Here is a 17,735-nt window from a genome sequence, read left to right on the forward strand (position 1 = left end):
TTTCCAAACAGTTCCAACACCCAAATGGGCATGTCAGCACCCGATAACTGCAGTTTGAGTTCATGTTTTCATTGGTCTTGTCCAAAAACCACTCTTGGCATGTCCATATGTTCACGAGCTACTCCCTCCGCCGCGCTCTACGCGGGGTTCTATAATATCACAGCGCCACAGGCTTCTGGGTGGAGTAGGTATATGGAATCATAAAAAGGATTTATAATTCAAGCAACATATTTCCATTACACCCAGACACTGTCTTCGGAAGTAAGAGATTTGAAGGCCCAGCGCTGGAGTCTTAGCACAGCAATACCAATCAAAATACACATTAAAACACCTCTGAAAATGTTTATTTTAGAGGGAAATATACTTAATGAATTGCACAGTCGACGGACTGAGGCCAAACTATTCCACCAAAACGTTCTTTCAACCCACAAAATCTGGAAACTAAATTAGAAGTGGATTCTATGTCATTTGAATGCTTGAAAGCCCGAATCATTGCCTCTTTTAGGTGCTCTTTCAAACAGTTACTACTGAAGTAAATCAGGGCCAGTGGTAAGACCTCGTGCCCACCGTACCTTCGCTGGTAGCTGCATTCTTGAACGCTTTGGTTGGAGTGTGATCTGTACTTGAACTCACGTCGGATGAGATGCTCGAGCTGCCTTTGCCTAAAAACGCAAGAAAAACAAAATGGCGTCAGTGGGGTTCATGGTTCCCATGACCTTTGCTTGTCAGTGACTGCTGGACAGTGGGGAAAGAGTGCATACATACATGGTTTGACAACACACCTGTAAAACAAGCCTAATGAGCTCACAATTTAGGGGTAGGAGCAAGGGAATGGCGATAATCCTCTGAGTACAGGAAAAAAGGTAAGCGGACTACTCTTACCTGCAACGTTGCCCTTACCCGCTTAACCCAACCCACCCAGCTAATTAACAACCTCCCCTGGCTGCCTCTGGAGGGCTCCAACCCCCCAAAAAAAATCTCTGGGGAAGAGCTCTTGGTATAGTCTCTCCCCAGGCACCAATTTTTTAAAGGCTTGCTAAAAAGGGGTGCAGAAAAGAAGTACAGTGCAGTCAAAGGGAATATTACAGCTTCCTCAAATGTTTGGTTCAATAATGGGAGCTGAGTTTCCTATGAGTTAGAAATAACTGCTGAACGCTCTGCTGTATGAGCAGGCCTGACATGCGGTGCACAAACAAAGCTCAGTCACAATTCTCAGCTATCCTGTTGCGATTTCTTCGCGAGGGGTGTCGCCCCCCACCCCCTCCCACCCACTGCAGTGGTGCTAAATGTGAAAAATAAAATGGCAATTGCCATTTTATTCTTCATGTTTAGCGTGCAGCAGCCTCCAGTCGGGATAAATGGGGCTTGTCCTTCCCTGCTGCCAATTGACAGAATAGAGGGCTGGAGGAGCAAGGTGAACCCTCCAAAGTATGTATGTCAGTTTGGCCGGCCCTCTTGAGCCAGCCAAAGTGACATGCACACTTTGCAGCTCTCCACACAGCTGTCTTAGATAGCTGGGTGGAGACTAAGCACAGGCCTAAAGGGCCTGATGGAGCGCCCAGTCAGGATGCTCCAGCCAATCTTGGTGCTGCTCTCATGCTGGTGAGAGTAGCTTCAGGATTGGCTAGTGGAATTTCCTGGAGGCTGGAGCCCCCAGAGCTGACAGAGGAGTAACTGAGGACGACGTCAGACGTGCAGCAGGCTCGGTAAGTGACTTTATTTTTTATTGTTTGCCACTCGCCTTGACTGCATGCACGCACCCACCCATGTGCATGTAAAATGCAAGATGCCACTGCAGTTAGCTAGTATGGTCCAAGCCTCGAGCGGTCTTGCAACTCTTTATTTATACCTTTGGTCGTGCCCTGTTGCCAGGGTTGCGTGCATCCCATTCGGAGGGTAAGGAGTCACATGCATTGGCCGGGTGGCTCACTACAATAACCACACAGACGTTTTTTTCACCTTCTATTACTGTTCTATATGTTTGTGAGAAAGTACAGGTTTTGTGATTTATCTATTTAAAGCTTAGCATTGGGGTGGATAACACCTCTCTTCAACCATACCTCCAGCAGGGCCGGACTGGGAACCACAACCGGCCCTGGCAAAGTGCTCGGTCAGCCTCCCCCCCCTGGGAGGGGGGGGGGGGAGTTGGGGGTGCGACGCGCTCTTTGCCAGGGCCGGTTTTTGGTCGATTTTTAACAAAAACGGCCCCCATGGGCCCAAAACGGGCACCCACCCATGTGGCCCACCGGGGGATTGCCCGGTGCCCGCAACGGCCAGTCCGGGCCAGACCTCCAGCTTTGGTTTGGGCAGCAGATATACACTCTTAAATATTAAGTGCATCATCCAAGCTTAAGCTGACAAGAAAATGACTTAATCTTGGGAAAAAGTTAGAGGGAAAGACATTTTTCCCCAATGGCATCAGCAATGCGCTCAACCTTGAGTGGTTACCTTAACTTCCATCTGGTTGTTAGCATTTAAAAGTACATTTCTTGTCTTTATATGGATATTATTTCAGTGAATATACTGCTGGATGCAGGATCCCACCACTTGCTTTCATTCAAAGTCAGTGGTGGCGAGCACCGCCCCACTGCTTTTAGGCAGTGCGAAGTAGAAACATAAAATTATAATAACTTTGAGGTATTATTATTTTATGCTTGTGCGGCTTTACGGGTGGGTCTGTGGGCTGCTCTGCTCTCAGAGGAGGGTAGAGGAGGAATGGTTTGCCCACTTCTAAGTGCACATGACTGTTTGGCAAGCCCTCTCGGGCCGCCCAAAACTGCCACGGGCACTGTTCTCCATGCAAGGTGCATTAAAACCTGTGTGGAGAACATACCCAGGCCCCATTCACTGGCTGAGCATCAAACCAGTATGCTTAGACCAATAACAACACAACATTACAGCGTTGTGATTGGTCAGTGGAGCCTGTGTGCTTACTAATCACAATGCTGCATTGCAGCCTCGTGATTGGTCAGTGGGGCCTGGCTGTGCTTCCTGATCCTCGAGTTCGACGAAGAGAGCAGGAGCAGAGACGCGGAACCCGGCAGCAAGGTAAGTTTATCTTTTTAGATTTTTTTACATTGCGCACCCCCTCCCACGCAAACACCTTCCCCCCGCCACCCCCTCCCCTCGCCCACCCTGCCTACCTGCGAGACATGCCCGCCGCCACTGTTCAAAGTGGCATTTATTGGTCCAATCCAGTGCTTAATTAGTGTTGCCCTTTGCAGATGGTGGGCACTGGAATTCATTTCTCAACATCAGATGTTGACCACACCAAGAGTGAGAGAGAAAGATAGATAGAAATAAGAGGGAAGAGAAATGTAGGGAACAGTGTCAAACAGAAAACGTAGAGTGAGGTAAAGAGACAGGAAATGTAGACGGAGAAAGAAAAAGGAATGAAGTGAAATCAAGAGCAGCCCGTGTTTGTATTAAGAAACCCCAGCAATAGGCAGCACCTGCGGTAGAGTCCTACGTAAAACGTTGGACCCAGCACTAATTCATTTATTTAATTAGTATCTTTTGCATAAATTAAGCACTGGTGCACGGGAAAATTAGCTTGTTTTAGCTTCCCGTCCCGAAGAGGATCCCTCCATATCTCAACGTAGTCACACTAATGGGTGCCGGTGTGAGGGCTTGTACAAAGAGTATAAATGCTGCTCATCAATCAACCAATCAATCAGTCAATCAGTTTTTATGGATTTAGACCTCGTCAGAGATCAATAACAAAAGAGTGTACAAAATCTGTGCAATAAATATAACAGTTCAGAAACTCGACTTCTTTAAGCCAGTGGGAAAAAAGGTTTACCAAATGTAAACCGATCCTAGCATACAAAGACATTTGAATGTAATCGAATTAGATCAATCAGAATATTGGATTGATTGAGTACAAATGCTGGTCGTGATGTGTGCTGAAAATACTCATTTCATAATCGTCTTCCCTGTTCCTCACACTTTTACAAGGCGACACATAGCAAGTTTGGCTGTGCTGTTATGCCAGTCCTACTAGTAGCATACTTGGTAAGATGTGCAAGAGACTGAGACGCTCCCAACTGGTATTTGCCGTGATTTTCAGGACACACGTTTGAATCTTGGTACGGCTAATTCACCCTTCACGCCTTCGGAGGCCGGCTAAATCCACCACCATTGAATCGAGTAATAGTGACACCTTTTAATTATATTTCTTAGCAATAGCACAAGTGATCTGGGCACCACCACGTAGAAACAAGTTAGTATACTTTGTGTATTGGGACATCCCAGAACTACACAAAAAGGACTCAGAGAGTAAGTAGGCGCTACAAAGCCTTATCAGTTGTAGAAGGCACACAAAAAATGCTGTTAACACAACATTACCAGTTGTAGGTTCACAAAGTCACTATTTCACCAGCACCTAGTCGCCATTTCAGTGACACGACAACTGCGCCACATTTTGCACAGTTATGAGATGTTGCATCGATCCAATCGTCTGTAAACTTAAAAAAATATATATTTCATTACGTTATCACCACAGTTTGTGCGCAAATGGGGAAAATTGGGTGTAATCTGCCAGTCGTTTGCACCCCTTTTGCGGCTCACCGAGCGAGCGACCGCTCCAACATTATTTGCTTTTACTTTTACTGTATCAGTTCACACTTGGCTTAAACTCCCCTTCTTTGAGGTACCGCGGTAGGTGTCTGGAATTCCCTAACTTCCATAATATGCAACGCGCCGCCGTCACAGGAGGAGAGACAGAGCTAACCTTTATAGCAACAGCTGAGCTGGCGTGATCTCTAAGGGAGTCAGGTTTTTAATGGCAATAAAAAGCCTTGCTGAGAACACCACTGCTCACACATACAAGCCAGTTTATTAGTCCTGCGTAATTTAATTTCACGCCTCATTACGCGCAGGGCACTTGCTCAGAGGCACACTTGTTGGTGCCGATGAAACAATTCGTCTCAGACTAAATACCTGCAGCGGCACTTGACGTGGTTTGCGTGCACACGTATTCGAAGCGCAAAATGTGCGGTGACCTTTGACCTGACTTTTATATTTGTCAAAGTGCATGTATATGCACCCCAGGATAAGCCCGCACCAGCCCTCTAAAAGAGGTTAGCCGCTGCAAAATAAGCATTAGCAAAGCCAAAAGGTTTCCACTTTGTCAGATCTATTCCATTTTAGAAGACGAAAGAGGGTGAAATAAAAACAAGCATTGGCATAGCCAATAGGTCTCGCCTTTGGGATCTTATAAGTGTTTAGCAATGCAACAGTTGATGTTGCACAAAGAATATTGTGCTGCATAACTAAATACCCTCAGGGCCCTCATGAGGAGGTCACCACAGTTTGCTCCACCCGTTGCCGCTGGCAGCACTGCCAGTGACAGTACTTACACTGATGGAGCAAGGATTCGCACGTATAGCGCCGTGCTCGTATGCAAAACCCTTGTCTATAATTACATAATAATATTAACACCATTATTCGTCATTTGTAAAGTGTTTTCCCCTACACGCGGGTGTCCCTAGGATGCTTGCTTGTTTGTCTTTTCACGTACTAACGAAGCTTGCACTGAAAATGGCTGCTTTGCCGCAAATTCAGTCTGCGCATGCGTCGGTCATACCCATGTGATGTGACGCACTCGCATTCTGGAGGGATTCTGTGCTCATGCGCATTGATGCTAAATATGGCCGCTTGTCTCTCACCACGCTCTCTGCTTACTGCAGCAGCTTTTAGCCTATCTATTCCTTCGCATTAATCCTTAATGCTATAGTTATTATAAAAGTAAGGGTTGGTTTTCCTTTATCATGGTATACAGTGCGATCATTTTATGTATGATTCTAATTTGTCTTCGCTTACTTTTCATGTACCGCGTCTTTGTGGGCTGGGTATGCACGAGCGGAGCCATACTTGAAGCTCTGCTGGGCACCGTCACCTGACCAGAGAAAGTTCCAACTGCGCAGAAGCTAAACCTAGCCAGCTGGCATCTGAAGCACAATGCGCCTGGGAACATCGCTGGGAATACGGCGTCTCACCTTGAAAGAAGCAATACTGTTGCTACCTATTGAAAACTGTTCTGTACTGCTGTATTCTATGCATGGGAACGTGAACCTGAGGGGCGGGTATTCAAAATTGCATATTTAATTATGTGAAACTGAATTCTAGGAGGTGGTAAAGACCGCACCACCTCTCCTGACCAATCACAATGTGGGAAACTGTCACTTGCAACATTAATGGGTGGTCTAAGGGTCCCCAAACTGTATAACTACCCTAGTTTAGCTTAGGAAAATTGTCCGACTTGTCCGAGTAGCAGACCTGTCACTGACCCTACGATCTCAATAGGTGCTCATTCTGAAAGTGCTGCGGAGCACTTTGTCCATACTTTCCACAAACTCCCAAGGGGTGGAAAATCCTAAGTGCTGGCGAAGCACTTTGCTGGGAAATTCGAAAATCCAATCGGGGTTTCTGGCGGATTACTTGCAGGAGGGGGGTAACGCAGGCGTTGCTGTCCGAAGCTGTGGGTGTTGGTCGTACCCTGGGAGGCCCAGTCCTTGATCCGAACCTGAGGGGTATCCTGTCCTTATTCTCCGTGAGCTGCACCTGCTCACAGTCTGGCATTCCTTTTCTGAGGGTCCCTGTCCCCGTCTTCCCAACTGACCCGTGGCCAGGGTTGGTCTTCAATCTAAATTAGGTAAATATAGATTGTGGGTTTGCGTACCTCTTTTCTCTCTCTCTCTCTCTCTCTGATCTGTTAAAGCATTTTTACCTGTGTTATTGCCTTATTGCCATTGAACTTATATGTGCCTGAATTTTAGTTGGTTCCTTCTCTCCCCCTCTCCTTTAGAAATTCATTGATTTTATAAACCATAGCATGTTCCCGTTTTCCCCTTTCCTTTAGTGGTTTGCAGTGAGCTTAGCAAGAATATTCTGAACACTTAGGTTAAGTACATGTTCTAAGTCCCATCCCATTCCTATGTTCTAGTATAACGTTGCAGTGAATAGTACGTGCTAAACTTCTCCCTGTAGTTTCCCATATACTCTAAATGGTCATAATTTTTGTGCAAAGTTACCTTTTGGTACTGATTTTGATGTTTGATATATTACTCTGTGTATCGCTTATTATTTTGGCTTCTTCACTTTGAAATCTTATATAAAAACTCGAACTTAATCAGGTGTCTGTGGTCATTTTACAAAGCTGTGGAAAGTATTTTAAGGATTTTAAGGTGTATTGGATGTTAGGCCTGTCTACTTTTTCTTAACAGCTCCAGGTCCGTCAAGGAATTGCGCCCGTGGTAAGTCGGGTGCATGGTAAGCAGAGGTAAATCCAAACTTGATTACTCCTAGCAGCGTGCAGGAGGAGAAATCCTCACCCAGGTTTCACCCAAACGAAATTAATGTGTTCTTCACGCCGAGGGCCCAGTGCGTGTTAGAGAATTGGTATCCCGGGTGACCTGGGGAAAACTGCGCGCTCTAGCAGTAATTTCTGGCTAGCAGAGGATGGTTTGGACTAGTTAGATTAGGTAGGCAGGATAGTCATAAACAAACCGTGAATACAAAAACGTGCTGCTGATTGTTACTGTATTTTTACAATATTTTTGAAATGTGTTTTTATATGTAAATGTTCATGAATTTGCATTGCTGTTATAAATATTGCATGTTGAATTAACCCAGAATTGTTTGTAAATGTTCAGTGTAGTCTGAATCCCCGGGGAGGTATTTTAGCTAACGGTGAGTAGAATCCGGTTAGCTGTTGAAGTCACTAGGTTTGAGATATTAGTGCAGGGTTAAGGATAACTGGAAGCACTAATTAGGACCTTTGTTTCTAGAGTGAATGATAGCTACGAGTCCATTATAAAACTTTCATTGCGATATCACCTAGTAAGGGTCGCATACGGGAGGAGTAATAGGGTCTCCGAGGCTTGTCTGGTAAGTAAAATAGTTCGCTGGTGAAATCCTGGCTCAGTACATATCCCCGATCAAGGTGGATGAGTCAGAAGAATAACGGGTTCTATGTTACTAGTGTGTAGGGACAGGCAAAGAAGTCTATCCAGAGTGAATGAAAAGTAGACAGAAGTGGTTTACTAGTAGCGAAAGAAAAGTCTTTTCTCTCTTTAGAACACTCAGACATAGTGGCAAACGTTGTGTATTGTTAACTAAAACCTGCACTCGCACTTTAGAGAGAGTAAAAAGTTTCCGTTACCTTGTGAAGGCGGGAGTCAGTCGGAGAGCTGCTCTGACGTCACTCCGTGCCGCGCTGGTATTGGTCAGAACAGCGGGCGGGTAGCGGAGCTGAATTTGTGAAGGAGGGGTGAGTGCCGAAACGGGAGACTCTGTCTTGCGAAAAGGCCGCGCACCCATTGGTTGACCGTAGTTGTATTCTCTGACCTGATTGGGTGGCGCGAAATAAAAGTCGCGCTAGCATTGGAAGCACGAAAGTAAACAAAATTAATCCAGCCGAGATAGAAGCGAATCTGGAGAGTTGTATGTGGTATCCAGATTTCATACCAAATCCAAAATACCTAGGATTTTATAAGGAGCAGACTTTACGAGGTAGACCGCTCATGATGTATGGAATAAAGAGAAAATTGTCATTTTCGGATAAAGTGAAGAACTTTTTCAAAACTGACAAACCCATTAGAACGAGAGAAGGCGTACTCATTCCCCCGCCAAATACCCCTGCCTCTTTTATGATGTTTGATAAAGGGTATCACACTTGTCTCTGGCTAGAAAATTGGGCAAAGTATACTGTAGATGACGGAGTCCTGGCATTCCCTGTTGAAGGTACATTTAATGGTCGGATCCTGTTTAACTTAAGGACCCGCATGAATGAATTACACCCTAGACCTAGGTTGACCCAGTACGAAGCTTTGGAGGAATGGGAGATTGAGGCTGCAGAGCGAGATAAACCACGAATGGATAAGGGAGTGAGTAGGTGGTATCCCAGACTTCCAACGCCAACCAAAGAGCAGAAAATGAAACAGTGGAGGCAGTCTATGTTAACTGAAGGGCTGTTCCCCATGATGGGAGTATTAGAGGAGAAAAGAGGAAAATGTAAAGCAAAAACCCATCACCTAGCACCTATGGGGGATGTAGAAGATGAACACCTGGAAGACTTGTTAATAAAGGATCCACCTCCCTATGTAGCGGAATCAGATTCGGTGCATTCCCAAAGTTCTGTTACCAATTACCCCCGGAGTGGGAGGGAAAGTTATACAGACAGGACAGCTACAAGCAGTAAGCATAGTGGAAGGGATGAGTTTTGCAGACCTAAGTCCACAGTCCCGAATTATCAACCATTCGGGGAAAGTCCCCCTCGATTGGTTACCCCGACTGCCCCGAGTATTTACCCATCCTTAGTACCCCAGGTATTACATGGCAATACGGCTGAAAGGGGGTTGCAGGAAAGGGAGAGAGAAGCCCTCTGTAAACAACGAGAGGATTTAGCCAGAACCATTGCACAGATGCATCCCCATCCTGATTCCTTGACCATTCCGGTAACTATTGGTCCTGCTATCCCAATGTATAAAAATGACTTGATTAGTCCCCTTCCTCCTGTCATCACCCCAATGCTGCCTACTACTAGCTTCCAGACCCCGAGGAAAGAAGTGTTCATAGATGAGGATCAGGAAAGTGAGTGTGAATCTGGAAGTTTAATGGATTTGCCCATAAGGGAGCCGAGGGCCAGTATAGTAGGGGCAAGAAGTCAGCCTAGACAAAAGGAAGTGGTGATTGAAAGTGCATCTGGAATCAGGAACGCCTCTTTAGTTTCCCCTGAAGAATTAGACAGGTGGACAAAGGAGATAGAGAAAGAGACCACTTCTCAACCTAAAACATTGGAAATATATAAATTAAGAATAGAAATAGAAGAAATGATGGCTGGGAACGTGGGAGTTGAGCGCCTGAGCTCGTATAATGAAGAAGAGTTACTATTCATCAGTAAAAATCTTACCCGGAGTGCTAGGGTGCTCCACGAAAAGATAATGGATGCAGCCGCAGAAATGGGCGTTGATGTTAGTCGCTCCAAAATCCTTCAGAAACCCTACAGAGTGGACTTCTCAGACAAGGACTTAGAAAGCCTGAATGTGATGGGGAAACAGATCCAAGTAAAAGAATTGTTGAAACTCCTGCAGAAATGGGGCGAAGTGGGGAAGTGGAGAACAAGGTGGGCAAAGAAGAAGGAAGGCAGCAGGGCTGGGTCAGTAACTTCAGAATTCGTATTAAAGGAAGTAACCCCAACAGAAAAATTGTGTCCCATGAGAGAGGTCCCGGGAGGGAAGTACGTCCATGTCCCTTGGTCCAGGCAAGACATTGTGTCATTTACAAATGACTTCCCGAAATTACGCGAGAAACCAGTTGACTGGTACCGACAGGTAGAGCGTTTCATAAAAGTTCAGAAATGCCTGCTGAAAGACCTGGATGGGTTTTTCGATATTGTGGTCCCTGTAGATCTGTGGACGGAATGTAAAATAGAGATTGATTGGCCTAATGACGAATATCCCAGAGATGAGAGGACGGGAGCCCCTTCAGCGGATGTTATGAGGAAATATGACCAGGTCATACAGTATCTTAAGAAAAAGGTGCCAGCCAAAGAGACAGATTGGACCCGAATAGATAGAACAACCCAAGAACGTGATGAGACAGTTCATTCATTTTACGAAAGGTTACTACAGGTATTCAAAACTTACAGTGGTATTGATAATGTGGACATGAAAGACATGACCCATTTCAGTTACAGATTTGTGCTAGGATTAAGGCCTGAAATATCACAATGGATTCGAGATAACAAAATCAGTTGGCAGGGAAAGCCCATAGATGATGTCCTGAAATATGCAAAGTACTGCGAAGATGAAATTGAAAATAAAAAGAAAGCCCTCAAGGAAAAGGTGATGTGGGCACAGGTAAAATTAGCCGAACAGCAAGAAAAACAGTTAAGTAAAATGACTTCTGATAATAATGTTCCGAATACCAATTCTGGGGGGGGAGGAAAGCCCAGACCTAAAATGAGTCGTGAGGAGGCCATGAAAAAGTTTCCGTGCCATGGGTGCGGTCAGATGGGGCATTGGAGAGACGAGTGTCCACACCTACAGGCCGGTAATGCTCCTGTAAATGGTTTAAATCCACAGGTACCGAAAGAGGGGACAAGGAAAACCCAGCAACAGGTAAAATTACCTCCAGTACCTCGCGCTCCTAGACAGAATTTTAAGAATCAGGGTCAGCAGAATGAAAGGGCGGAAGCATGGGAGGTTGAGAGTGAAAGAAATGCAGTCATTCCACAGTACCTGCTAAGTGATACCTTCCTTTGTGAAGATCAAGATTGACGGGGCCTGAGAGGGGAGGATGAGGAGTGCGTACTTGGCGCCTCCTTACCGGTAGACCAGACTGGACCATACATTGAAGGAAAGGTTGAAGGCAAAGACGTCACCTTTCTGTTGGACACTGGTGCTACCAGATCCACTGTAAGAACAGTGGATGTTCCTAACCTACCCCTCTCGGGAGAAGCGATCCAAGTAGTGGGCGTATCAAATCAGATAATAAGTACCCCTGTAACTGAACCAATGGAGATTTCTATAGGAAATTTCAAGGAAATGCACAGATTTGTGGTCTGTGATTCCAGTCCTGTAAATCTACTAGGACGTGATTTGTTGTGCAAGATGCGTTGTACCATTTATTGCACACCAAATGGCGTCGAAATTCAGACCCCCGATGAAGATGGCCTGTACAAACTGATGTTAGTCAGACAAGATGCTGACATTAAGCCTTTGACAATTGAGGACTTACCTGAGGAACTTCAGCTAAGGGTAGTACCCGAAGTGTGGGATTTCACAGGAAAAGATGTAGGCCTGATGGCAAATGTGGACCCGGTTAAAGTAACAATAAAAACAAATGCTGTATACCCCAAAACCAGACAGTACAAAATGAGTGCAGAAGTGAAGGCAGGAGTAGCGACTGAAATCACGAGGCTGCTAGAAGCAGAAATAATAGAGGAAGTGCTGAGCAGCCCCTGTAATTCGCCTATCATTGGGATCAAAAAGCCTAGTGGGAAGTACCGGGTGGTGCAAGATTTGCGCAAGGTAAACCAAATTGTTGTGCCTTGCTGTCCTATTGTACCCAACCCTGCAGTGATACTCTACCAGATTCCTTGGAACGCAGAGTGGTTCACTGTCATCGATCTGTGCCACGCATTCTTTTCCATCCCATTGCATCCAGAAAGCAAGTTCCTTTTCAGTTTTGAATTCGACAGTCATATCTATGTCTGGAATCGTGTCCCTCAAGGGTACACTGAAAGTCCATCGATTTTCAACCAGATACTGAAAAAGTGCCTTGAATCCCTAGTGCTACCGAAAGAGTCTGTTTTGGTGCAGTACATAGATGACCTGTTAGTGGCATCTAAAACCCAGTCCGACTGTGTCACTGACACAATTGCCTTGCTGAATCACCTAGGAAAAGGAGGACATAAAGTGTCGCCTGACAAATTGCAATTCTGTAAAAACTCAGTAAAATATCTGGGGCACCAGATAGAAAAGGGAATCAGGAAGGTCACTGCCGAAAGGATCAAGATAATTAGAGCAATGGAACTGCCCACGACCCAGAAAGAGGTGAGAATGTTCTTGGGAGTTGTGGGTTACTGCAGGCAATGGATTGCAGGATTTGCGGCTCTAGCCCGACCCCTGATAAATATGACAAAGAAAGGAGTGGAAGATCCCGTCCATTGGGACAGTGAGAGCATGAATGCTTGGGTAACTCTGAGAAACTGTCTGTGTACCGCACCTGCATTGGGTATGCCTGAGTATAAGAAACCCTTTGAACTGTTCTGTGACACAAGAGAGAATTGTGCTCTTTCAGTCCTGACTCAGGAGCACGGATCAGTCAGGAGACCAGTAGCCTACTTTTCAGCCACCCTAGATCCAGTGGCCGCTGGATTGCCTGGCTGCTTAAAAGCCGTTGCTGCTACTTGCGTCAGCCTGGAACAGAGTGAGGGCATTGTCATGGGACATCCCGTCACTGTCTATGTTCCTCATTCTGTTGTCATCCTACTGACTAGAACTAGGACCCAGTACCTCACACCTAGTCGGCTGACTAAGTATGAGAGAATATTGATTGGTGCTGAGAATGTAACTATCTCCCGGTGCAATGTCCTAAATCCTGCGACACTGTTACCTGTCCCTCTGGATGCAGAATCGGATGAGGGTGGGGAACATAATTGCATCGATCTGACTGAATATAGCACCAAGCCCCGTCCTGACATTCGTGAAATAGCACTACGGGACGGGGATAAAACAATGTTTGTGGATGGCTCGTGTTTGAGACATGAGAGTGGGAGTCTGAGTGCTGCCTATGCTGTGGTTACTCTGACAGGAGTCGTCGAGGCATCTTACATGCGCGAGGTGAAATCTGCACAAGTGGCGGAGCTTATAGCGTTAACCCGAGCATGCAAGAGGGGAAAAAGCAAAAGAATTACTGTTTACACAGACAGTCAGTACTGTTTCGGGGTTGTTCATGACTTCGGCCAATTGTGGTTGCAAAGAGAATTCATGACTTCCTCTGGCACACCTATCCGAAATGGGAAAGTAGTGCATAACTTACTGGAAGCCATCCAATTACCCAAAGAATTGGCTGTGGTCAAGTGTGCGGCTCACAGATCTGGAAATGATGATGTGACTGCCGGTAATAGGTACGCTGACCAAATTGCACAGTTTTGTGCCCGACACCAGATGTCCCTACAAATTGCCCGGTGGGATGGAACCAGCTGCCAACTTATGTTGTTTGATAATGTGTCAACGTGGGAAGAATTAAAGGAGATACAACAAGCCACAGACAGGCAAGAAAAAGGCAGGTGGGCCGCAAAGGAGTGCGAGATGCGAGAAGATGGTGTGGTGGTAAATCCGGAGGGGGTGCCTGTACTGCCTGATAGCTTGATCGACCCCATGGTCAGAATGATACATGAGCCAACACATATGGGAAGAGATGCGATGTGTCGGGTGTTTGACCAAGTGTTCTATAATTCAAAGTTCAGGGACCAGGCGGAAAGGCTTTGCCAGAGGTGCCTAGTGTGTCAGCAATTCAATGCAGGAAAGAAGACTGTAGTGAAACAGAGTACTATTGGAAAGGCAGTAGGTCCCTTCGTAAGAATCCAGGCAGACTTCATAACCATGCCCAGATGCAACGGATACAGATATGTTTTAGTCATAGTTTGTCTATTCTCTAGGTGGGTGGAAGCATATCCAGCTAAGAAAAATGACGCTATTACCACAGCCAAACTATTGCTCAGGGAGTTGATACCTAGGTATGGGATCCCAGAGACGATCGAAACGGACCAAGGTGGGCATTTTGCCAACGATGTCCTATTGGAACTCTGTAGAGCATTCAAAATGAAGCAAAGACTGCACTGTGCCTACCACCCAGAGGCTTCTGGGGTAGTGGAACAAATAAATGGCACTCTGAAGTCCAGACTGGGGAAAATGTGTGATTCCACAAAAATGAACTGGATAGAAGCTTTACCCCTGGTGCTGATGAGTCTGAGAAGTATCCCGAATCGAAAGACTGGCCTGAGTCCCCATGAAGTGTTGATGGGAAGAGTGATGCGCCAGGCATGGGTACCCGGAAACAAACTGCTAAGCATTTCTGATGATATGGTGCTAGAATACTGCAAGCAGCTGGGTGACCAAGTGCGTTCTCTCTCTCAGCAGATTGGAGAGACTGAAGACGAGTGGCCAAAGACTCCAGCACACAACCTGCAGCCAGGAGACTGGGTGGTGTTAAAGAAACACACCCGGAGCAGCTGCTTGAAGCCAAGGTGGGGAAAGCGACGACAAGTGATCCTCGTCACTACCACTGCTGTGAAGTGCGCTGGTGTACCGAAGTGGATCCACGCCAGCCACACAAAGCGGGTATCTGGAGAAAACGCGACTGGAGCTGAAGGCAGCACAGCTGAAGAGACCTCCGAGGAAGAGAGTCCGGAGCTAGCTGACATCGAACTGCCGAGCACAAGTCAAGACGTTGAATGGTATCCCGCCGACGAACCAGTTCATGATCCAATACGAACAAGGAAATATTCCTACTTAGACAGTGAGTGGGATAGTCCAGGTGAGTCAGGAGTAGAAGAAGAAGGTCAGGTCAATGAAAGCCACAACACACCTGATCAGGACATAGGCCAAGTAGGGTCAGATCAAGATCTCGAGACTCCTCCTGAAACTCCGGAGCCGAGAAAGGGACAGTTAGAAATTAGGGCTGACGTTCATGCAGAAGAAAACGAAGAGATCGAAGAGCATGAACAGGAACAGATAGAACTAGATCAAAGTGCTCAGACAACGGAAACAACAGTAACTAGAAATAAAAAGAAAGTGCGATTTGAATCTGAGCAGGAACAGATTAGCGACCAGGCAGAAGAGATAGACGAAAGACCTGGAACTAGTCAGACAGGCAGGGAAACAGAAGTGCCACATCAAAAAGTGAAAAGAGTGCACGAAGAAGGAGAAGTCTCCTCAACCACTGGGAGGCACGGAGGAAGAAATACACCTCGATACGTCAAAAGACTAAGGCTCAGACTAAAGACAGTCGACGAAAACGATAAAGACCGAAAAAGGGCTTTAAGTGAAAGGAATGCAGCCCAAGGCAAATCGCTGAGAAAGAGCGACAGAATAAAGAAACAGAACCGACTGTATCGGAGCCCTGAGTGGACGTACTTTGTGTTGGAAGAAATTGACGAGCCTCACCACAGTGGCAACAGTGACAACGAGTCCATTGCTGATCGGAGTTCGGACGAAGACCCTCCTTAAGTGAGCCCTGAAGTGAGCCTTTGGTGCAAAGAAACGAAGAGGGGTAGCAAAAGCCACCTGTAAGCTAAAATGTCTGATCCGAGTGTCTCTGGGAGATCCCGCTGTGGGTGTCTCAAAACCTGTTGTAAGATATGCTTGTGTAGTGTAGCTATGCTAATAGTAATGTGGATAGGACTAACAGTTTTTCTACCTTTTATGATAAGTAAGAATCCTAACTTGTCCCCTACTGAACCCGAAGTAGTAGATGTAGGATTTGTACCGACTGCAGAAACACCACGAAGACTAGAAAGACGCGACAAAAGAGTAGGACTGACACACACACGACCTGATTTAGAAGCACCAGATGAGGATGGACTACACTTTCACAAAATGAAGAAAAGGACGCATTTAAATGTTTTTGCTAACTTGTTAGTGCATTATGTAGAAGCTATGGAAATAGAGGACTGTTATGTCTGCATGAAGCTGCCAACTTCAGTGGCTGAAGGCGTGACATACCACCATCTACCTTTGACCTATGGAATATCCTGTAGTATATTAGCCAGCTTGTTCTATAGAAGCTCCTTGCAGTACTATTATTCAAATGAGGACGTAGTATTTTCTGAACTTCCCATTAGAAGACATTTGAACCGTGTACATACTACAAGTGACGTGACCCGCTATATGGGAGAATATTTCCTGACTATAGGTAACATAGACTTAGATCAAGCAAAAGAAGACAATCTGACCTGTTCTCTGCAAGAGCAGGAAAAGATGTTTATAAAGATGGCAGATAGAAGGAGAGAAAAGTTTCAGAAGAAGGCAAATGACGAGAAGGAAAGAGTCCCTAGGTGGGCTGAGCACATGGATAACACCTCAGAAGGCGAAGCCAGTCCTGCCTTGTTGCTGGATTTTGAAGGAAAAGGGAAACTTTGTATCCATAGGGAAAAGACAGAGTACTATAACAATGTATTCATCGGTTCCAGCGAGTGTGAACATAATTATAAGGTAATCGGAGGTTGGGGTTTCAAAAATGGGTCAGAACCTGTGTTTCCCGGAATATATTATATATGTGGGAACAAGGCTTATTTCAAATTGCCAGATCACTGGTATGGAAGCTGCTACTTTGGCATTGTTTTCCCGAAAATATACCATGTGAGCAATGCAGCTGGAAGCGATGATGAAACTAATGGCTTAGTGCGTAGTAGACGCGAAAGTGTAGGCGAAATTGTAGGTGATATTTTTAGTGCACTGATACCTGGAATGGGGGTAGTTCTGAACACCCATAGAATCTGCAAATTGTCTACAGTGGTGGACCGGTTATCAACGGACACTGCTGCTGGTTTCCTGCTGGTCAATACTGAAATGGTTGCGATCAGATCAATGGTTTTACAAAACCGTCTTGCCCTTGACACCCTATTAGCAAAAGAGGGCGGAGTCTGTAGAATGCTGAGAGCGCAACATTGTTGCACCTACATTCCTGATAAAAGTATCGAATTAAAACAATATGTGAAGAACATAACTAATTTGGAAAAGGAACTCAAACCATTAGAGGTTGACAGTGCCTGGACGAGACTGACTGGAGGTCTCTCCTCTATAGGTAGTTGGTTTACTAATCTAGGTAGAAATATTTTGTGGAAAATACTGATGCCAATAGTCATAATAGGTGTGATTGTATTGATCATTTTTATCTGCTGCAAATGTCAGAAGTGTAAAAAGAAATATACAGTAAATCCGAGGGGGGTGAAAAGAAACATTGATGAGCTAGAATTAGAAGAGCTGAAGAGTGCAATTTATAAAAAGGCGAAAAATCACCACTCTCATAGGGAAGCTGAAAGAAAACTAAACAATAAGTTTATTGAAATCGAAATGGACGATATGAATGAATGAGAAAAGTTGGCATCTGTTTCCTTCATGTAGTGATGATAGTAAATATCATCAAAGAGGGGATTGATGGAGCAAGGATTCGCACGTATAGCGCCGTGCTCGTATGCAAAACCCTTGTCTATAATTACATAA

General features: G+C 45.5%; 1 protein-coding gene across 1 annotated transcript in view; it reads right to left on the reverse strand.

Annotated features, from left to right (window-relative positions):
* The window catches only part of FBXL7 (F-box and leucine rich repeat protein 7), a 778,002-nt gene that overhangs the window by 532,621 nt on the left and 227,646 nt on the right, over positions 1–17,735 (reverse strand). Inside the window, exon 2 of the mRNA XM_086965543.1 lies at positions 573–662. Coding sequence (XP_086821669.1) covers positions 573–662 — 90 coding nt within the window. The remainder of the gene's footprint in view (positions 1–572; positions 663–17,735) is intronic.

This window comes from Lissotriton vulgaris, chromosome 4_1 (assembly GCF_964263255.1).
Source record: "Lissotriton vulgaris chromosome 4_1, aLisVul1.2, whole genome shotgun sequence".
NCBI classification, from domain to species: Eukaryota; Metazoa; Chordata; class Amphibia; order Caudata; family Salamandridae; genus Lissotriton; species Lissotriton vulgaris.